Source organism: Balaenoptera musculus, chromosome 8 (assembly GCF_009873245.2).
Source record: "Balaenoptera musculus isolate JJ_BM4_2016_0621 chromosome 8, mBalMus1.pri.v3, whole genome shotgun sequence".
Taxonomy (NCBI): Eukaryota; Metazoa; Chordata; class Mammalia; order Artiodactyla; family Balaenopteridae; genus Balaenoptera; species Balaenoptera musculus.
The window spans coordinates 54,316,354-54,338,921 of record NC_045792.1 but is presented as its reverse complement, the minus strand read 5'-3'; the positions used below and the strand labels follow the sequence as shown (position 1 = coordinate 54,338,921).

Here is a 22,568-nt window from a genome sequence, read left to right as displayed (position 1 = left end):
TCCAGCCTAGACTCAGCCTGGCCTTGGAGGAACAAACAGGCCCATTAACCTATTTTCCCAGCAGAAGAGCAGTCTTTCCCGAAGGTTAGTTCTCATACTCCCAAGAACACAGAAATGACGTTTTTAAGATGTCTTTTTTTTTTCTTTCTTTACTCCTGGTCTCAAGAGTTTGGAGCTATAGATAAGAGATTGGATTTGTATTCTAGAAAGTTCAGTTGGCTGTGGGAGAAGGGATCTGAGGGGCAGAAGGGGTCCTGGGGAGAGTGAGGCAGTTGTTTATTTATTTGTTTATTTTATTTTTGGCTGCATTGGGTCTTCGTTACTGCGTGTGGGCTTTCTCTGGTTGCAGAGACCGGGGGCTACTCTTCGTTGCGGCGTGGGCTTCTCATTGCAGTGGCTTCTCTTGTTGCAAGCACAGGCTCTAGAGCGCAGGCTCAGTAGTTGTGGCGCACGGGCTTAGTTGCTCCATGGCATGTGGGATCTTCCTGGACCAGGGCTCGAACACGTGTCCCCTGCATTGGCAGGTGGATTCTTAACCACTGTGCCATCAGGGAAGTCTGCCACCCATTTTTAGTTATAGAAGCTTTTATTCTTTTATGTCTGCTAAAGCTATTTCCTCCTCATAGTATTACTTTTTCAGCGTTCCCATTCTTGCATGTTTATCTTTCCATATGGACTTTGCATCTCGTCTATCTTCATAAGAGAGCTTGCTGGTATTTTTATTGGGATTGCGTTGAATTTACAAATTAACTTAGGGAGAACTAACATCTTTATAATGTTGAGTCATAGAATCCAAGAACAGGGGATATCTTTCCATTTGTTCTTAGTTGGTGTCTTTCAAGAATGTTTTAAAATTTTCCTCATGTAGGTTTTATGCATTTCTCATTAAATTTGTTCCTAAGCACTTAATCTTTTTTTTGTTTTTATTATGAAAAGGGTTTTCTCTACCCTTATGACCTTTGTTTATTATTTGTATATATAAAGGCCATTGAATTTTGTATTTTAATTTTGAATCCTGCTACTTCACTGAACTCTTTCACTATTTGAATTAGTTTTATCATTGGTACTCTGGTTTGTTTTTTTTTTCAGGTATAACATTATATCATCTGCAAATGGATATAGTTTTTTTTCTTTACTCAATCTTAGGCCTTAAGTTGATTTATTTTGTTTAATTGCATTGGCTAATACCTCTAGTACAATGTGGAATAGTGGTGTAGATAGTGGCTATTCTTGCCTTGTTTCTGATCTTAGTGGAAGTACTTCCAGTGTTTCTTGATTAAATAAGATGTCGGCTTTAGGACTACATTTTATCGTGTTGAGAACGTATCCCTCACTTCCTATTTCATTGAATGTTTTTATTGTGAATCGGTGTTGAATTTTGTTACAGCCTTTCTTGGCATCTATAGAAAAAAATCATGGTTGTCCCCTTAGGTTCATTAATATGGTGCATACTTGTTATGGGTTGAATTGTGTCCCCCCAAAGATGTTGAAGTCTAACTTCCAGTGCCTCATAATGTAAATTTGGAAATAGGGTCTTTACAGAGGTGATCAAGTTAAAATGAGGTCATTAGGTGGACCCTAATCCAGTATGACTGGTGTCCTTATAAACAGGGGAAATTTGGACACAGAGATAGACAGACACACAGGGAGAACACATGTGAATATGAAGGCGTAGATCATGGTGTTGTGTCTACAAGCCAAGGAATGCCAAAGATTGCCAGCAAACCACCTGAAGCTAGGAGAAAGGCATGGAGCAGATTGTCCCTCACAGCCCTCAGAAGGACCCAACCCTGATGACACACTGATCTTGGACTTCTAGCCTCCAGATCTGTGAGAAACAATAAGTTTCTGTGTTTAAGCTGCCCAGTTTGTGGTACTTTCTTATGGCAGCCCTAGCAAACTAATGCTATTAATGGATTTCCTATTATTAAACCAACTTTGTATTCCTGAATAAATCCCACTTGGTTTTGGCTGGTTCTTAATAGTATCCAGGATACTAACAAAATATAAGCAGTGTTTCAGAGTAGCATGGAATTAAGAGCAACTCAAAATTCATTTTGTCCTTCATGTCCCTATTTTGCATGGTGTGTGCTCTCCCCTGGAGTCCAGTGTGACTCTCCCATTTCCCAAACTCTCAGGAGAAATACCATTAGTTCTGCATGTCCTGAAAAGTTCTGTATGTCCACCTCCACTCCTGTCCCTGCGATCCCGTCCCCTTGGCTAGATGGGTGTGGGGGAACTTGAATGGTTACTTGAATATTTTACCCCAAGACACCAGGCGTTAGGAGCCTCCATGTTGAGCCATTTCCCATGCCAAGGGGCTTCCTTTAGGGTTCTCAAACAATAGGTAGACAATTAGATCTGTTGGGATTTTTAAAAGAAATTATTATAAGGATTTCACTTGGGAAACTCGTTACATACAGGAGCAGTGAAGATAGGGGTTTGCTGGCCTGCAGCAGAGAAGATTCTCTCCAGGGCTCTGGTGGGGTGGAGGCTGTGGAGTCCTGCAGAACTAGGAAGAGGGAACTAGGTCAGCTCTGGGTGACAAAGACTCTCCCAAGACAAGTAGAAAGGGCTGCCCTGTGAGGAAATGAGCTCCCAGTTACAGGGAGATGCAGCAGAGGTTGGACAGCCAGTCAAGAAGCCATCAGAGGTGGCCTTTCCCTGGGGGAGAGAAGAGGAGGAGGGGGATAGAGGAGGAGGAAGAGGGGAAGGGCATGAGTGGAGTCAGACAGGGTAGGGAGGATCCCAGTTCTGCCATTTCCCGATTGTGTGACCGGGGCATCTCCTGAGGCTCAGTTCTATCATCTGTAAAATGGGGCTAATGAGGGCTCCTGCCAAGGGTGGTTGTGAGGATTACATGGGAAAACAACCTGCACAGGAGGCCCCGTGATGGCACCATTCGGTGAATCAGTTTACAGCAACTGACCAGCAGGGACCTGGGGCCAGAGCATCATCAAAGCCCCGCCTCTTCCCCAAATTTTTTGGGAGACCAAGCTCTTCCTGGCTTGTCTGGAAACCTCTCCATCTCAACGCCCAACAAGAGCAGGGCCAATGCCTCCCCCACTCCACCAGGCTGGGTGCCCTGGACAGGTCACGGTCCCTGTCTAGGTCTCTTTCCTCATCTGTCAGAGAAGGTGGGAGCTGCCAGAGTTGGGCTCTGAGGTGGGCCCTTCCAGTTCTAACATCCTATGATGGATGGGCTTCTAACCAGCCATGTGTACATGTCTCTGCTCTTGGGACCCAGTGTCTTCAGAAAATGAGGGGGTTGGGCTAGATTAAAATAACATCGAGAATACTTACTTTGAGCCAGGGCCCACTCTAGGGGTTTTACATGGCTCAGTCCATTTAATCCCCACAACAACACCATGGAGTGGGTGCTACTATAATAATTTTATAGGTGAGGTGACTGGGGCACAGAGAGTTTGGGTCACTTGTCCAAGTGACAATAATATGGGCTAATATGAGCCCAGGCAGTGAGTCCAGTGTACATTCTTGCAACCACCACGAAACACTCCTCTTGTGGCTCCAACAGTCTGAAATACAAAAGGGGGGCTGATTAGTCAGAGTGACTTAGAGGTACACTGGGAACACTGGAAGGAGAGATGAGTGGGTCTGAGCTTCTCCATCTGCGAAGTGGGCTGACACAGGCCTCGGATGAGCATAAACAAACACGTCTACCCTGCCGTCCCAGAGCCCCTACTATGTGCTAGTGCTGGTCACTCACAAACCTTCTCAGTCTTTTTTTTTTAATTGAATAGTACATTTATTTATTTATTTATTCATTCATTTTTGGCTGTGTTGGATCTTCGTTTCTGTGTGAGGGCTTTCTCCAGTTGCGGCAAGCGGGGGCCACTCTTCATCGCAGTGCGCGGGCCTCTCACTATCGCGGCCTCTCTTGTTGTGGAGCACAGGCTCCAGACGCGCAGGCTCAGTAGTTGTGGCTCACGGGCCTAGCTGCTCCGTGGCATGTGGGATCTTCCCAGACCAGGGCTCGAACCCGTGTCTCCTGCATTGGCAGGCAGATTCTCAACCACTGCGCCACCAGGGAAGCCCCCTTCTCAGTCTTATTTGGGAAATATGCCCCTCCTGCTGTCGCCCCATCACAGCATTTTGAGTAAATAAATACTCAATACGGGCCTGGAGCTTGCTTTCCCCATCTGACAAGGGCCCTCCTTGTGACTCCTGGGGTCTGGGTCCCGCTCCTCCATCCAGAATCTTGGGGATGGATATGGACATGGAGATAGGGAAGAGATGGGCGCTCGCCTCTTCGAGTCCTTCTTTTCCCAGCCCCCTGCCTCGGTGCCGACCTAGGCTGGTCTCTGGGGAACTCCCGGAGATGCTGGGAGGGAGGGACGGAGAACGCGGGCCCGATCAAGCCGAGAGGGGTCGGGCTGGGCCGCGCAGGCCCCCAAATCCTCGCCTACTCTCCAGCGGGAACTCTGCAGCCACCTCCCTGCCCGTTCACCTCACAGCTCGGCGCCAGTTCGCATGCGCTGTAATCCTGGCCCTCCCACCCGGCTGGAAGCCACGCCTCTGTCCCCCAATGGGCGGAGGCCGCTGGGCGGGCCCGGCCGCCCGGGAGTTCTAGCTCGAGCCCCGCCCCAGGACAGCCCCAGCTGATCTCCGGCCGGAGCCAGAGGCAGCTGAGGGGGCCGGTCCAGCCTCCGCTCCAGTGCCAGCGCCGAGCCCGGCATCCCCGAGTCCGCTGGGCCCGCGGCGGCGCGGCAGGTAGGAGGCGCTGCGCAGAGGGAGGCGTGTGCGAGCGCGCGTGTGTTCATGTGTGTTTCGGAGGTGTGTGCGTGTGTATGGGTGCAGAGAGGGCCAGCGCGTGCCCTGTGAGCACGAATCGGTGGGTGTGGGGTTGCACATCCTGCAGCCGGGGAGGAAGGAGGTGAGCGCTGGCTTTGAGGCCCGGGGGGGGGCGGGGCGGGGACCTCCAGGCTCCGCCCCGGCCCCGGGGGTTCGTCCCCATCCCCGCTCGAGGCTAGGGGCCTCTTCCCACTGCACCCGAGTGTTCCGGAGCTGGTTTCATGGTGCTTACGCGCTGGGGTTTACCTCCCGGGGCATGACCGGCTCTTCCCCTCCTCTTCCTCACAATTACCCTTTCGTGTCCCTTCCCAGGCCTCCACCCATTCAATTCCACAACCCCTCCCGGGTACCTCCCCATCCCCCGTCCCCCGGCTTGGGAAAGGGGGCAAGGCCACAGCCGATTCCCTTCCTGACCATCTTCCCAGGTTGAATAGGGGCCTTTTTCCTGGGCTGCTGGGCTTGGGTGTGTGTGTGAGGGGGCCAGGGAGGCAGGGAGAGCTGGGGGAGAATGGATCTTGGGCTGCTCTGATCCTGCCACCACCTTTCAGAGTTGGGAGTCTGAGGAGACCCACCTGGGTTCCGGAGGGGAAGCAGGACAGATCGTTAACAGGTGCCAAGTTCTCGCCAGGCTTCATTTCCTGTGGTGGGATTCAGCCCCAGACCCCACAGGGTGGAGGAGAGTGAGGCACAGAGGGTGAAGTGACCTACTCTCTCTCTCAGGGCTGCTGAACCAGAATTTGCACCTGGGTTGCCCTGGCTCTCAAACCAGAATCCTCTCCCTACACCAGCATTGAAGAGAGAAGTGCCGAGGGCAGTTATTCGTAGGATTCTGGGGGGGGAGAAATCTGGGCAGACTTCCTGGAAGAGAGGGTATTTGAGTGTGGGGCTCAGCCTACCCTATGAGTGCCGAGGCCTCCTGAAGGAACTATTGTATTCTGCTGCAAGGATTGAAAGCCTCCCACCCAGGGTCTTTGGGCCTGGCCTTTGCTGCAGTCCCCAGAGTCCTGGGGTGGGGGTGGGGAGGCCTGGCTGCTTTCCCAGGCTGAGGGCGGGGCAGGCTGGGCCCAGCTGTTGCTGCTTCAGGCCAGAGCTGGGAGCTTGGACGTCGAGGTGCTTAGGCGGGGTCATTGCCCTGAGGAACCTCTCTTCTGACTGACGAGGCAGATGGGTCAAACTGAGAAGCCCCTGCCGGGAGTTGCACCCAGTGCTGGGAGCCAGTCCCTGCCCAGGAGCTGGGGAAGGTTTCACTGCAAAGGATATATCGGTGCTGGGTGCTGAAGGATGAAAAGTTCACCAAGCAGAAAAGAGAGGGCAGGGCACTGCAGGCCCAAGGAATAGATGGGTAAAGGCCTGGAAGCATGTAACTGAATGATAGCCCATGGGGAGGGGCATTAAATCATCAGATGTGCATCCCAGAAGTGTCATCTTTGGCTCTGTGGTGGGTGAGTTGCTAAGGAGGCCCGAGCAGGGAGAGGCCCCTTCCTCCTTCCCCTCGCCTCTCCCCTCCCCAGCTCCCCACCCAGGGCTGGGCTTGGCACCTGAGGAGGGCATCTGATAGGGCTTCCCAGAGCCTGCACAGGAGGGGGTGGTGGAGCATGGGGAAGGGTGGGTAGGGGAGCCCTATCTGAGATGGAGCCACCACTGGGGGTGGAGCAGGTTTGGGGGAAGTCGATGAAGTGTGAGAGGCCTGTGGGCTTTTGGGGATGACATCCAGGCCACTGCTCCCAGGCCAGTGCTGTCTCTGCCTGCTTCTGCCCCTGCCTTCCCTGTGGGCTCTCAGGACAGCCCTGAAGCCCTGATCCCTGAACAGGTGGCCCTCCCGGAGCCCCCAGTGGCCACAGGGAAGCCTGTCTCCATGACCTGTCCTACCTGCAGGGCCTGTCATTGTGTCCAGCCTCCTCCTCGATGAGACTCGCTCTGCACGTGACCTTGAGGCAGGGAACTTCCCCTGTGAGTCTCAGTTTCCTCATATGCAAAATGGGGGTAAATGCTGCCTAATCATAGGGATTTAGGGGTTGATGATGAAGTTAAATCACGTCACTAAAAGTGTTTTACGAAGTACATGGTGTCTGGTAGTCATTATAACTAATAGTACCTAACAATCAGCATCACTTAATCCCTTCTTCCCTGGGGGAGGGACAACCCAGAGGAAGGAGGGGCCGACTTTGGGAGAAGAAGGGTGAAAGGAAACAGGGTCTCTCCCATTGAAGTGGAAGCCCCTCTTGGCTTCAGTGGTTGAGAACTGTGGCCTTCTCAGCCCTCCTGTGTCCGGGCTCACTATCTGGGGCCTGGCAGGTGAGAAGTCTGTCTGCTGCTGATCTTCTCACCTCACCCCTGCCTTTCTCTGCCCCAGGGTCCTCAAGTGTTTTGAGTGCCTTTAGAACCCCCTCCCCTCCACCCCTCCAGCCTCTCCAGAGACCTCTTCTGCCCCTTCATGCTTTGCCCTTTCTGCTCAAAACATTCCTTGTCTGGCAGTGGTCCTCCCAGGCCTTGCCTTGAGGGCCCCAGACTCTGCAGCTTCTCCTCCTCCCTGGGTTGATGGTGATGCCCTGGGATTGCCTCACTTTAGTTCACGCCCGAGCTGCTGACTTCACTTTGGCCTCAGGCCTTGCCTTTCCCTGCTCACTAATGGCAAAATGGGCCAAGTCCCTTTGGAGTTCTAATCCAGGTTTTTTTAGGAAGCCAGCCTTCAGGCTTGGATGTAGGAAGTTGCGAAATGTGAGCATTTGCTGGCCTGTAATGGCCCGAGTTATTGCTCCCCGTTCTAATTGTTCAAGGATGTGTTTCTAGGGGTCTCAGCTTTCCCAGGACTAGGGGTATGAGGGAGCTACTGGCTGAGGCTATGGTGGCCTGTGGGTGTGGACTGTGGTTTTCTGCCATAGTGGTGCATGTGGTCAGCTGTGAGACAGGGGACTGGTGGCCGGACTAGACCAAGCCCATTCACTGGTACCCAGCTGGCCAGCACTTTCAGGGTACGCCCAGGATGACCTCAGGATCTTGCAGCCTGGGGGACAAAAGGCAGAGAGCCTGCTGGCCTGACCTGCCTGCCCCTGCCCAGCCAGCCCCTGCCCCATTGCCCACGACTGGGTAACTTCTGCCAGTCAGGGTGAGGTGGTAGGACTCAACTGGTGTGTTACTAATAATATAGTAACTAAGACACTGAAGTTTGGGGTGACTTTGTTTTCCATTGGAGCAGTTCAAGGAGTAACAACTTCATCCTCACTCACTCACTTCCTTGAGCAGGAGAGAGGTGTGAGACTACATACTTACCCACAGGAATGATGCTAATGGTATTCATTTCCTTTCGCTGCTGTAATAAACTAACACAAATTTAGTGGCTTAAAATAACACAAATTTATTCTCTTACTGTTTTGGAGGTCAAAAGTCTGAAAAGAGTCTTAAGAGCTAAAATTAAGGTGTCAGGCTGGTTGCTTCTGGAGGCTCCAGGGGAGCCTCTGTTCCTTGTGGCTGTCGGCATTCCTCATGACCTCATCACCCCATTCTCTCTACTTCCATAACCTCATTGCCTTTTCCTCTTTTGGAGTCAAATCTCCCTCTGTCCCCCTCTTAAGGATACCTGTGATTACATCTAGGGCCCACCCGGATAATCCAGGATAATCTTTCCATCTCAAGATCCTTAATCACATCTACAAAGTCTTTTTTGCCGTATAAGGTAACATTCTCAGGTTCCAGGGATTGGGATGTTGACATCTTTGGGGGCAGTTATTCAGCCTACCACAGGAGCCAACTGCAGTGTCATTGCAGGCGCCATTCTCAGAGGTCCCCCTCCTGGGTGCCCACAGCTGCTGGCTTCCCCCAGGGGGTCACCCTCAGTGTCTGCTTCTGCCTCAGCCTAGGAGCCTTTGCCGGCAGAGCCTGGGCTGCTGCACCTCTGGCCCCGAGCCCAGCCTGAGGCCACGGTAGGCAGAGCTCAGGGATGTTTGGAAGAGGGGAGTGTGCTGGCGTGTCCCCACGGGTTGACCCAGAGACCAGACCCTATCCTGGGGTCCTTAACATAACAGTAGGTTAAGCCTTCCAGAGTGGAGTGCATCTCAGACATTCATTCAATAGCCCCAGTGCTGTGCAGGGTCACTTGATCCCCACCATCACCCTGTGAAGGCCAGGCCGGGAGCCCCATTTTGCAGATGAGTATACCAAGGACAATTGGGGCTAAGTCCTGCCTAGAGCAGAGTTGTGCGAGGGGAGCCAGGGGTGAGGGCAGGTTGGGCCAGCAGAGCAGGAGACCTGCATTTCATAGGTGAGAACTCTGAGGCACAAAGAGGTAACTGTTCTTGTCCAGTCCTGGCCCCATTCTCCCCCTCTGAGGATGCGGATGTGGACGGGACATTCTGAGGCTCTGATTCCTCCTCTGGGCGTGGGGAGGGGAGGCACTGGCGTTCAGGGCTGCCTTGGGCAGGAATGTGACATGGGGCAGAGCAGCGCCTGGAGCCCGGAAGTGCTGCCAACATGCTGCTCGCCCAGAGACGTGGTTGTCATCCTGGGAGGTCGTGAGCCTCCTGGTGCCTCCAAGGAAGGACCCCCAGCCAAACTCCCAGACAGCGCCTGGCTGTGTGCTGTGGACCCTGCCCCAGTGTGGGTCTCCATTGGATCTCCATGGCCAAGGCCATGCTTTGCAGGGCCATTTCTACAGCCTGGTCTCCCTGCCTGCGTCCTGGCCTCCTTTCCATCCAGACTTCTTGTGAATCCTCCAGGAGCCCAGCTCACACCCTGGCACGCTGCCGAGTCCTTAGCCTGGCTTTCAGGGTCCCCCATAACCTGGCTGTGGCAGTGTTGCCATGCTAGCCCTTTCTTTCTTCCTCTCCCGTGCACCCTGTCCTCCCGCCTTGCCTAAATGGTTTCCTCCTCCCAGAAGGTTCCGTCTTCCTCTGAACCTTCCACTTCTGTCTCTTAAAAATCACAGCCCACCCTATGAGCTCCTGCTTAGATGCCGCCTCCTCCTCGAGCCTTTCCTGCCCCGTCTGAATGCATCACTGCCCTCTTAGAGCAGATCTCTCTGGCTGGTACTGGGGTTGCTGTCTCTCCTTCACCAGGCTGACCTCCCGGGCTGAGCCCGGTCCGACTTTTCGCTGCCCCCTTGGCCAGGCACAGAGCAGGTGGGGGAAGGTTGAATGGGGGCATGCAGCTGAGTGGGACTCCTGGAGCTGATGAGTGGGTCACTGCCTTTGCTTGAGGGAGGGAGTGGTGGGCCAGGCAGAGCAGAGCTCTGACCTGAGACAGGCTCCTGACTGTCCTGAATGCATTTCTTCGCTCTCTGTGCCCCCTGGGCCTCATCTGTGCGATGAGAACAGTACAGCTCATTTCTGAGGGTGTGCAGGAATTTGACCTAGGAATTGAGCCTCAGTTTCCCAGTCTGAGAAATGGGCACCATCCCACCTGGTTTCCAACCTTGATTCTTGGAGGCAGGTGGTGCTAGAGGCACAGACTACCTATGCAGGAAGCAGGAAAAGAGGCTGTCCTGGTGACAAACATAGCTGATCGGAAAAGAGCAAGAAGTGTCCCCCTCTCCACCATTCAGTGGTGAGAGCCTGCAGGCCAGAGAGGGCAGGGTCTTGCCTGAGGTCACACAGCACAGTGGAGCTGAGGCAGCTTCTGTGACCTGATCAAGTCTCGTTTTTGTAGGTTGTTTCCCCTGTGGGGAGTGAGCAGCACCTGTGAGCTGCAGCTGCAGGTGTCAACCCCGCCCCAGTAGGCTAGGGAAGAGCCGCTGCTGCTGGGTGCTCAGCTGCACCTGCCCCTCCCTCTGCACTTTCTCACCAGATGTGCTGCTGGGCTGGGTTTCCCAGGCCCAGTGACTTTCAGTGCCCAAGCCAGCTGCTCACGCTGCCTGATGCTGAGCCTTGGCCAGCCTGCTGCCCACGAAGGTTCCCAGCTTCTTCCTGTCCCTGCTGATGCCCGGCAGATCCAGCTGGATCTCACCTGCTTACTGAGGCTTCCCGGCCCCCTCCTCACAACACCCAAGTCCCAGTGGGAACCGCTGAGGGGCAGAGGCCTCGGGACTCAGCCAGGGCCACACAGCGAGCCAGCCCCGAGGCTAGCTTCTCCCTCATATACACGGCCGGGGGACATCAGCGCCCCAGGACCGCTGTCCTCCAGGACCAGCGAGAGACCCTGAGCCCCAAACATGCCTGGCCCTGCCCTCCAGACCCACTTGTCTCTTAGCACAGAGCGCTTGGTCGGGTTTACGTATTAGAAAGATCACTGCAGCTGGGTGGAGACTGGATTGGACACAGACAGAAACCATAAGGGGAGGGCAGTGGAGAAGAAAGACAGGATTTCCCAGTCCCGGTGACGCCTGCTCGGCCTTGGCCAGAGTGACTCACTGGGCCTGGCCCCATGGTTCTGCTGCCGGAGCCCCGGTGGCCCCAGCGCAGCTCACCCTCCTCACCCCTTCTCCCCCCCGACCCTGCCATCTGTTCCTCAGCACACGGTGCATGGGGGAGATGGGGTCCTGGGAGGCCACAACACAACCACAGTCGGACAGAGAGAGATGTGTTGAGCATGTTATTGAAACGGTGGCTCGTGGGGCAAGAGAGGAGTGGGAGTGGCTCTACAATAAAAGAGAATGAACTCATAGATAAAGCCCAAACTCTGAGGCTCCAGGCCCCCTCCCTGGCCTCTGGCCTTCCCTGCCCTGGCTCTGGCTGAGGCTCTCCCTGGCCCGCGTTACTACTTCAGCACCTGACCCTCGGTCTCACCCCTCCACCCCTCCCTGGCTGCCCCCTGCCCTCAGTGAGAGCCCACTTCCAGAAGCCGAAGCCGGCATCCCAGTCTTGCAAAGCCGGTCCTGCCAGCTTTCCCCACTCAAAGCTCTGCACCCTGGCCTTCCGGCTGTTACCTGATGCTCTCCGCCTTCCCTCCACCTGGAGTGCATCCTGCCTGCGCGCTCCCCCTGCAGATTCCCGCCTAGCCTTCCAGCCCTGCCCTGTCCAGTTCCATCTTGAAGAGACACCACCATTCTTCCTGCCCCTATTGCCCCACCTGCAACATGCATCGCTTCTGGGACCACTGACCACAGTGTGTCTGGCTTAGTTCTTGGTCTGTGCCTGTCACCCTGTGCCTCTCCGCCCTGGGACTGCCGTGAGGATCTGACCCCCTCCTGCCAGCTCAGGACCAGCCCAGAGGGGTGCCAGAGAAGATGAGCACGTCAGAATTGACCGTTCCCTGAATTATAAGCTGCAGCTGTTCAGCCCTTCCCTGGTCATGTGGCATAGGGGAGGGGGGCTCTGTTGCTTGGAGTGGAATATGGTGGGAGGTTGAGGGAGTGGGGCCGGGGTCGGGGGGCTTTGTCTGTCGGGCATCCTTGGCTCCTTCGGCCAGCCCTGGATGACAATCACTCTGCCGGGCCATGCTGCGCCATGGGCACCCGCTGTGGGGTGTGGGAACTGGGGCACAGAGGAGGGACCCGCAGCAGGGCTCCTGCAGTCTCCTTTCACTCCCACAACTGGCTGGTCCCCAAGTAGAGTTGGGTCTGCCTCCCACCCAGCTCTGCGTTCACACGTGGGCACACAGGCTCTCCGACCTGCCTTCTGGTTTTTCTGCCCTGGTCGTGTCCTTTTCCAGTGCATTCTCCATGTGGCAGCCAGGTGGATCTCAAGTCCCTCCCCTGCTCAGCACCCTTCCCGCTCTCCATCACCTCAGGATGAAGCCCGATCCCTGCGCCTGGCCTTCTGGGACCTCTGGCTGGGATCCTGGGCAGCCTTGCCTGTGGTCTCCTCCCGCACCCGCACTGCCACTCTGCCTCAGCTCAGTTCCTTTCCCTGAGCGCCCTGCCTGCCTCAGGACTGAGAACATCTCCTGAGGATGGGGCCTGGCTGGTTGGTACCCCCTCCTCAGAGAGGAAGCTTTGGAGGTGTGTGCCCAGTGGGGTGTGGGGCTGCCACCCTGACCTTGTGGGATCCTCACTTGGACTTGAGCACCTCAAGGGTCAAAGCCACAGGTGTCCTGAGAGACGGAGGAGGCGCCTCGCAGGAGGTCACAGCCTGTGCATGAAAAAGGCCAAGCCCGGACTAGTGCTGTGACCTAGCCCGGGCTTCTTCCCTGCTTCACACCCCCTGGGTCTTCCCACCCTGGGTGCCAGGCAGGACCCTACGGGTATGTAATGTCCCCAAAACTGGTGAGATCGGGGTCACTAGATTCAGCTAGCCCTTCTTCCCAAGGCCCCTGCACAGGCTCTTTCTGTTTAAGATTTTATTAAAGCAGAACTGACCTACAGAACAATGCGTAAGTCATAGATACATAGCTCTGTGACCCTATCCATGCGGCCACCACCCAGATCAAGGAGCAGTGTTACTGGAACCCCAGAAGCCCCCCTCCTACCCCTTCCAGTCACTACCCCCAAAGGCAGCCACCATCCTGCCTTCAACTCACCATAGATGGCTTATATCTGCTTTTCAATTTTACCTCAGTGGAATCGAAGTACTGCTTCTCTTGTTTACTATTGTGCTCATGAGAGCCATCCATGAGTTGCATGCAGCAATAATTTGTCCATTTTCGTTGCTGTATAATATTCCATTAAACACCATATTCATCCTTTCTTCTGGTGATGGACATTTTGGGTTGTTTCTAATTTTTATCTATAACAAATACTACTACACTAAACATTCTTGTACTTGTTTTTTGGTGAACATGTGCACGTGTTTCTGTTCAGTATATACTTAGGAGTAGAATTACTGAATGAGTAATGAGTATGCATTTGTTCAGCTTTAATTGATGTGGTCAGATGGTTTTGCAAAGTGGTTGTATCAGTTGACACTCCCACCACCAACGTGAAAGAGCTGGACTTGGGAGAGAGAGAGTGTGTGTGTGTGTGGTGTTTTTCCCTGCAGCCATTCCAGTCAGGGCGTAGTGGTATCTCATTGTGCTTTTAATTTGCATTTCCTTGATGATTAGTGAAGTCCAGCACTTTCCTTCCATCTATTGGCCATTTGGATATGCTCTTTTTCTAATATTTTCTTCGGAAAGCTTTACTGTTTTACCTTTCGGTTAGATTTGCAGTCTATGTGGAATTGCTTTTGAGCGTGGTGTGCGGTCAGGGTCAAGATGAAGCTTTTCCCACACGGATAGCTAGTCAGCTGAGCACCATGCATTGAAAAGACCATCCTTTCCCTAATGCGCTGTGGTGTCGCCTTTTGTCCAAATCAGGTGTCCTTGTCTTGGAGGGCTTTCTGGTCTGTTCCGTTAGTCTGGTTGTCTACCCTATGCCAGCCCCACACTGTGTCAGTTACTAGAGCTTTGGGAAAGGTCTTGTCACCTGTGAGTGTGGGTCCTCCAGCTGCTCTTTTTCAAATGGCCTTGGCTGTTCTTGGCCCTCTGAGTGCTGGCTCTGCGATCCCAGCTCTTAGAGGAAGCCCCAAGGCTCAGAGAGGTAAGGTGACTTTCGCCTGCCACACAGTTCTGGAACGCAGTCTTGGCTCCTTCCTGGGCAGCACCGTGCCCTCTAGGCGTGATGAAATGCTGCAGTTCCCGCCTGCACCACCGGGAACTTAACAGATTTCTTGAAATCACCTTCCTTTTTCCTTGATATTTTTTAAAGGAAACTGTGCATTTACTCTAAATAGAAAGTCAGTATTACTCTCTAAGTACAAGGTAACTGGAAGAATCTTAAAACTAAATTAAAACAACAGAAAAATCCATTCAGTTGCAGGCAGGTGCCATTGCTCTGAGCCTGGGGCTGGCTCTTCCTTTGTTAAGTAGGTGGGCAAGGGCCGTGAAGGTTTCAAGACTTGCTGGACCGAACTGAGTTCTCCTTGAGAGAGAAGTGGATGGGGAATAACTTTCTTACTGACTTACTTACTGCCACGTAAAGCAACTTAGAGCGACCCCAAAAATGGTCACAGTACTAACCTGGGGCCTGCTTTGGGTGGCCCTGGTGTGATGAGGAGGCTGGAGGCTTGAGGTCCAGCTAATGGGCCGCAGGTTTTGTACATGTTCCTTTTATGTTCTCATCTAAAAAATGGGACTGAAACTGTCTCCTGTTTCCCCCTGGCTGCGGTGGCTGAACTGTCCAGGAAGGCTCAGTGGTGTCTGCCCCCGCTGTAGCTGGCTCCGTGTGGCCTGCTGCAAGATGAGCCCTTACTCTGCCCATGCACCCCTGGCCTGTCCCTGCCACCTCCAGCAGGTCCAGGGACAGCAGATCAGGGCACACCCTCCCGGAAGGAGGTACACACTGTTTCCAAGGTGAGGATAGATAGAGCTCCTAGGGGGCAGGCCCCGGGGCAGATGCCACCTTAGAGGCTGGAACCAGGAAGGGCTGATAGCAGTTCAGAGGGGTTAGTAAATTACCCAAGGACACACAGCGCTAAGTCGCGCAGCTGGGATTCAAACTCAGGTCTGACTGACCTGCTGGAAGACTGGGTTCCCTGAGCTCCCTGGTGGGTGCTCCCATGCCCTTGTTCTGACCCGGGTCAGTGCCCCCATGCTCAGTCTATGGAATCCCACTGTGCCAGGCTGGGTCTGAATCAACTTGTGCTTTCCTGCCTCTGAGCCTTTGCTTGAGCTATTCTCTCTGCCTGGAGTGGCCTTTCTCTCCTAAAGCACAGCTGACTTCTGGGTCCAGGGCTTTGCGAAGGCTTCTTTGTGTCCCTCTTGCTGGAATGATGCATATTCCATGCTGCCTTGTGTCTGTTGGCTGCACTAGACCATGAAGTTCCTTGGGGACAGGAACCCTGAATTGTTGTAACCCTCCTGGCAGGGGAGGCACATTGTAGATGTGACCCAGACATCCGTGCTGACATCCGCCAGGGACACAGTGCATTAAAGTATGCAAAGTGCTGTTCCATGCGGCCGTGTCTCATTTGATCCTCCCAGAGGCCCTGGCACATTATCTCTTCCTTCCACACAAGGACCATGCAGACCAGAGAGGTGACATGGCCTGTCCAGGTCTCACAGCTTAGGGGGACATTGCGAAACTAAAGCCAAGTCACCGTCAAGAGCTAGAGAAGGGCTGCGCCACAGCAGAGAGCTCCAGGGCTTTTGCCGCATCTTCCATGGACAACATCAGGAGCTGGAGGGGAGGCGGGGTGAGAGAGAGAGAGAGAGAGAGAGAGGCCTGATCTAGTGGGAAGGGGCGAGCCCTGGCCTTCAGGAGACCTGAGAGCTGGTGCAGCTCTGACATGGAAAGCTGATCCCCCTGGGGAGTCCTGGCCACTCTTTGAACCTGTTTTTCCCATCAGTGAAGGAATTCCTCATGCATCATCTGTGTTGGCTCATTCAACCCAAATTCACTGAATCCACCCCTGCTCCCCAGTGTTCGACACTAGGGATACAGAGAGGAGCTGGACATGGGCTCTGTCCTGGAGGGGTGTAGGCTGGGGAGACAGACAAGTCACATGCAGGTGGGGTACAATGTAACGGGCGCTGTCACAGGGGTTCCAGGACTGTGGAGGTAGGGGGAGGAACAATGTCGCACAGGTGGGAGGTACTTGGGCTGAGTCTTGAAAGGTGACCAGAATTCTCCAGGTGTGCATGTGTGGATGGAACAGTGTGGGCAGAGGCCCTGAGTGGACTGCAAGGAGCTCGTAGCACTGGAACCTAGGCCCAGCATGGAGAATGGCGGGGGGTAGGGAGATTGGCAGGGGCAGAGGGAAGAGGGCAGGCTGGGGGGCAGCTGGGAGGCTCAGGCTGTCCTGTTAGTGCCTGGCTCAAACTTCAGTGTCCTGAAGACAGGATGTGCCCCAGCCCCAAGCTCAGACCCAGGGAGAAGAGGCCAGGGTTTAGAAGCTGGCTTTCCTGATTGCTGGTTTATCTGTAGCTGTCAGTGGTTATGCCTGGAACTACAGGGAGAGAGCAAAGCTCAGAGGCTGGTGACTCTGACCCCTTGGGCGTGTTGACTCAGTGGATGGCGTGGGAGGTGACCTTGGGGCAGATCGAGGGTGCAGGAGGACAGTCGGTATGAGGTGCAGCCTGTGCAAAGGCCAGGGCCAGAGAGCCTGGCATAAGTAGGCCAGGGTCAGCCTGGCGGGCAGGGGTGAGGCTGGAGAGATGGCTGAACTGGGTCAGACCCTCAGCCAGCCAGGCCTGGTCTCTGTTCTGGACCTGGGCCGAGCCAAGCTTTCCCCTCTCTGTTCGCTCCTTCCTTCTGTCCTAGGAGCAAACCTTCCCAGCAGCGTTGGCCGCTGCGTGGCCTGGAGGGTGGCCAGAGCCCTCATTCTCCACCGGCCTGGCTCTGTGACCTTGGCCAGCTCGCTCCTCCTCCTTGGGTTCTGGGCTCTGAACGCTGGAATTGCTAGAGCTGATTTCTGGGCTCCTGCTTTCAGCTTCTTTGATCTAATTCTTGCAGCTTAAATTGCTTCCTGAACAGGCCTTTCAGGAAACTGTGGTGCTCATGGCGCTCCTGGTGGCTGTGTGCCAGAGCCCAGGGGCCTCTCCAGGCTCCCCCTTCTCTTTCCCTCAGGCCTCCGATGCTGGGAGGGTGGGTGGGAAGGGGCAGGGTTATTGGCTTTCCCGGGTAGAGGGATGGCCAGAGAGGTTCAGGGGGTTGGCCTGAGGTCACACAGCAGTGGGACAGGTGGGCCCTGTATGATGTATTGGCAGAAGATGAAGTGGCTGTGGGTCCAGAGCAGAGGACAAGCCAGCCCTCAGACCCTCGGCAGGCAGGGACCATAAGCCCTGCTCTCCCTTCTGTCCGTCCGTGTTCCACCCTCGCCCCTCCATTCTCACCTCCTTCCTTTCCTGGTTCTCCCCTCCACTGAATCCCCTCATCTTTCCTTTCCTGTGGGGCTGGCTCAGCCAGGGTATGTGTGGGTTGAGCCCTGCCCACGCTTTGGGGTCACCAGGCCAAGATGGAGGCTCCAAAGTCAGAGGATGTGTGTTCAAGTCCAGACTCTGCCATGGAACTTGGACAAGTTCCCTCCCCTCACTGAGCCTCAGTTCTCTTTTCTGAAAAATGGCAACAATGAAAGGCCTACCCAGCAAATCCTAAACGCCAACCTCTAGCCAGATGGTTTGCACATGGCAGGTGCCAGAGACACGGAGGTTCTCTCTTGGGAATGAGAGGGGCTTTTCTACTTCTGTTCTTCCTCTTCCCTCTGGCCTGCTAAGCAGTCTCCGCAGCCTCTGGTTAATTTTACTGGCATCTTCCAGTTACTGAAGCAACATTGTTCCCATCGTGGAGGTGAGAAAATAGGGAATCAGAGAGGTTGAGTGACTTGTTCAGGGCCACACAGCAGGTGAGTGGTACAGCTGGGACTGACACCCATATCAGTTTGCTCGCAAACTCATGTTTGCCCTAGAAGCTGGCCTACCTTGCCTCAGTTTCCCTCAGCTAGGCTGGGAAGTTGGGGCCTGTGTCTTGGGGGGGGGGGGTCGCAGTGTTGCCCTGAGCAGGCCCAATGATAAATAGGCCCGGGGGTGTGGAGCTCCCAGCTGGAGCCAGCAGCCCAGATGGAGTGTGAGATACAGGGCCATAGGTGGGGCTGTCAGTCAGGTGCCTGGCTGTCCCGGCTTCTGTCAGGGCACCTGGCTGCGGCTCCCTCCCCTCCCCTCCCCTCCCAGAGCCCTTTCCTGAGCCAGTCCAGTCTGGGTCTCTTGCATTTGGTCAGCACATGGCTACAAGGTTCAGGGTGCTGGACCGGGGGGGGCTGAAGGGAGGATGCTGATAGACACAGCACCTTCGTGTGCCGGGGCTGCGTGTGGATTCAAGTCCAGACTCTGCTGCGGAATTTGGCCCTCACAGGAGATGGGCCAGTTGGAAGCCTAGAAGAGGGGTCCAGGCTGAACACGGGGATGTGGGGGTCATCAGCCAGGGGACCCCCGAGGAGGAGGGGAGGTCAGAGGGGGAGATGGGTCCGGACCAGCGCTAGATGCCCCGGAGGCCCAGGAAGAGGAGACCGACTGTCCGGGAGTGTGAGACGCTGCAAGGCCTGGGAGGCCGTGTGGGAGAGTCTGGCTTTGGAGATTGGAAGGTCACAGGGTGGGGCTGGGAGTCCCTGGGGGAGGTTAGGTCACCAGCATGAAGGAGAGCGCTCCCTACAGAACTGGAGGCATTTATTCCGGAAGTGCGGTGGAGAAGGCAGAGTGCTGGAAGGAGGAGGTGAGAATGGATGTGACTGAAGGCTGGAGGGGCCTCCAGGGCTAAGGGTTTTCCACACAGGACAGAGGTGATCCTGCGGCTCTAGGCTAAGGCGTGAGGGTCCGGAAGAGGGAAACTTGGAGACAGTGCTGCCGCTTTCCTGTGGGTGTGACACCAGCCAGGGAGCTGCTGGGTCACCACTGGTCTGATTCTGTCCGGGAGCTCTAGGGAGGCTGGTGGAACAAAGGAAGGGAGGTCGTGGGTGCTGCCAGGTGGCCCTGAGTGCCATCGTGGTTGTGCCCTGTTGGCCCACGGGCCTGGCGTCACCTCTGAGCATCAGAAATGAGGAAGTTCAGGCTGTGTAGTTAGTCGGTTCCTCTCCCTGCTCTGTGCATACCGGCTGTGTGACCTTGGGCAGGTCTCTCCCCCTCTCTGAGCCTCAGTTCCTGGCCTGTACAATGGGGATGAGGATGCCCGCTTCCCAGGGCTGTGGGGAGGGAGCACTCGGGGACCACCTCACTCAGCGTATCCCTCGGAGCCTCCAATCCTCAGGAAGTGATGCTCTTCTGATTTTCTGTCCTCCCAGGTGCCCCAGGAGCTGCCCTCTGCTGCCTTGTCGCGGCCTCCCCTCCCGGGTCAGCGGCCACCATGTTCTCCTGTGTGAAGCCCTACGGGGACCAGAACTACTCGGCCCTGAAACGGGCCTGTCTGCGCAGGAAGGTGCTCTTTGAGGACCCGACCTTCCCCGCCACCGACGACTCACTGTATTATACGGGCACCCCAGGGCCCGCCGTTAGGTGGAAGCGCCCCAAGGTCAGTGTCCGGTCCGAACTGGCGCTGAGGTGGGCAAGCCCAGACCCACCCAGTCTGCGGGGGACAGTGGGTGACTGGGAGGGGTCTCTCTGAGGCCCCAGGCAACTGAGCAAGTGGGGCGGCTGATGCTGGGCCCGCCTGCAGTGGGATTTCATCTGGATGGGGAGCCAGAACGGCCCCCAGGTCCGTGGCCACCACTGCCCAGCCAAGACCTCTCTGGGCCTCAGCTTCCTTATGAGGAAAGAGGGGCCCTCTGTTCTGCCACCCTCGTCCCAGGGTCGTTTTTCGGATACAAATGAGGTGATGCGGATGTGCCTTTTTTTTTAGTGCAGTGTAGAGTGACATTCAAGTGGAAGGAATTTACTTTGCTGATTATTGTCACAGTGATTTTGAAATAGTCATTTGCTGTACATGGAAGGTATTTGTTACGATGGTTAATCAGTAATAATAGTAATAGTAAAAAATAATAGTACCGCATAGAGTTGTTGTGAGCATTAAAAGAGATGATGCATGAACGTCTGGCACCAAGCCTGGCGCCCACAAGCCAGCTGTCACCGTTATTGTTGGGATCTGTGAATTACGGAGCATCTGTCTGACGGCTCCCTCTGTCCCAGCCTTGGTCGCTGAGGCTGGAATGTGTTGAACAGAAGCTTCTGGCCTCATGGCATGATCTCAGTCTCTTTAACCCCTATTCCTGAGTGTGAGAGCAGGTGCCCCGGGGGCCTGGGTGATGGAGAGGCTGCTGAAGGCCAGTGCCCCAGGCCCCCTCTCCAGTCTCCGCGGCTGTGCTGGTGACACTGAGAGTTGGTCACACCGGAGGGACTTTAGTACAGGAGACGGTGCTGGACCGAGGTGCCTGGGGCGGGGGAGACTCCCCCTCCAGTACTCAGAGGGGCATCTCAGAGTTGAGGTGTGAGAGCGTGGGGTGTGAGAAAGACACGAGCTTGAAACCTCAGCCTTATTTGGGATGTGGCAGGAGCGTGAGGTGTGTGGGGTGAAGTAAGGGGAGAGGAAGCCCGGGGGCCCTGGGGTCGGCAGGGCTGGGCCAGGGCAGCTGTGCTCTGAGGCAGCGGGAATCTTAGGCCAGGCTCTCAGCAGCGTGTGACGGGGGAAGATTTGCACTTTACAAAGTGCCTTCCAGCCCCCCTGGACATTTTGGGAAAGTGAAATTCAGTTTTCATGTTCCTTTCACAGGCCAGGCTCTCAAGTCCCTTCCAGTGCACAAAATCCGATGTTCTTGGACTGGGGTACTTGAGACGTGGGGAAACTGAGTCCAAGAGGGGCAAGCACGTGCCCCGATCGCCCAGCAGGGCACAGCAGAGTGGCCTGCACTGGTCCTGCAGGCCACTGGGCTGTCTCTTCTTCCCAGGGCTCCTGCCCGCCCTGGCCCACCTCCCCGGTCCCAGATAGGGGGGGGGGGTCCTTGGTGCCCCCTGGGGACCTCAGCCCCATGAGCTGAGCTGCCTTGGTTCTCCGAACTCCCAGCCGCCTCCCCGGCCTGGCCTTAGACTCCTGCCCCTTGGTGCACCCCCAACCCCCATGCCTTCCTCCCTCTCCTTTGTTTGGTGGGTGGAGAAGGAGGCCGGCCTCAATAGGCCTTTGTGAGCCCTTGGGTGCTTGAGCTCTCTGCCCTCCTCTCACTCCACCCCCTCGCTGCTCCCCTCCTGACCTTTTGCTGCCCTGTGACCATCACTCAGACATTTTAGATCCTGTGGCTCTGGAAGGAGGCTGGCAAGGCATGGCTGGGGACGGTTGGGCTTGCTGCAGTGAGAGGAGGAAATGCCAGGCCCGCTGGGCTCAGCATCCCCCTGCTGTGTGACCCTGCTGGAGTCACCTGCCCTCTCTGGGCCCTTTGCCTGCCAGTTCAGGAGTCCTGCCACGGCGCACTCTCCTTCGCTGCCTTTCTCACTGGGCTTGGTGCCTAGTCGTTCCTAGACACATAAAGAGGAGGAGCGGAGCTGCCCCTGCCGTGGATGTGGAGGCCAGTGTGACAGGCAGCTTGTGGTGGTTGGCGTTGAGAGGGAGACGACTGAGCGGGGCCCAGGGGCGGCGGTGGGGGCAGTTCTGGGTTGGGAGGCAGTCCAGGGCCAGGCACTGCTGAGTGGTGTGGGATGACAGGGTGAGGCGGTTTGGACTGGGGTGTGTGTGATGGACGGCTCTTTGTCAGTGGGGCTGTAGGTGGTGGCAGGGTGGGATGGCGGGCAGGCCCTGCTCCACCGACAGGATGCGGGATGTGGGGTTGGTGGAGCAGGAAGTCAGGCTCACTTGCCTCAGGCTGGTGGGGTGGAGCCGGCCCAGTGGGGTGACCATTAACTCCCAGCTGCTCGGCCCTTGGCCAGTGAGGTGGAGCGTGGCCCGAGGCAGCCGTGTTTCTATGGAGCCCCATTTCCTGGGTCCTGTGACCTGACTGTTTACAAATAGAGCAAGAAACCAACTTTCTCGAAGGCCCAGGGGAAGCCCATCTTCACTCCCACCCCACCCCCAGCTCCTTCTCTTGACATTAGTTGTGGCCTCTCTGCTCTTGGGGGATCTCCTCAGCCAGCCTCCCTGCCTGCCAGCCTCCCTCTTCTTTCTCCCAAAATGGAATGAGGAGGCTGGCTTTTGAGCCAGATGGCCTTGGCCCTACCTTGCAGGAGGTGTGACCTTGAACAAGTCATTTCCCCTCCCCGGGCCTCAGTTACCTCATCTGTGAATGGGGAGAATAGTTCTTGCCGCTCCTGGTTTCTGGAGGTTGAAGTGACTTGAGGTATCTGTGCTGTTTGACACACAGGGGGGAGATGACAAACTGTCTGCTCTCACCACCTGCTCCTGCCAGCCTTGTGTTGGGGACCCAGAGCCAGCCCTGCCCGGAAGTCCCATCTCTTGGACTCTCTGGTCCACTTCAGTCCCACCCAGGGCACCTGCCTCGGCTCAC

At 55.6% G+C, this 22,568-nt stretch overlaps 1 protein-coding gene across 2 annotated transcripts in view; it reads left to right on the top strand.

Annotated features, from left to right (window-relative positions):
- Positions 1-22,568, top strand: part of CAPN5 (calpain 5) — a 57,294-nt gene continuing 34,726 nt past the window's right edge. Inside the window, exons 1-2 of one of the 2 annotated variants that reach the window (XM_036862164.1) lie at positions 1-84; positions 19,428-19,654. In XM_036862164.1, coding sequence (XP_036718059.1) covers positions 19,490-19,654 — 165 coding nt within the window. In that variant the 5' untranslated portion in view covers positions 1-84; positions 19,428-19,489. Of the gene's footprint in view, positions 85-4,623; positions 4,732-19,427; positions 19,655-22,568 lie in introns of those variants that run through there. The other variant, XM_036862163.1, reaches the window with a different exon arrangement.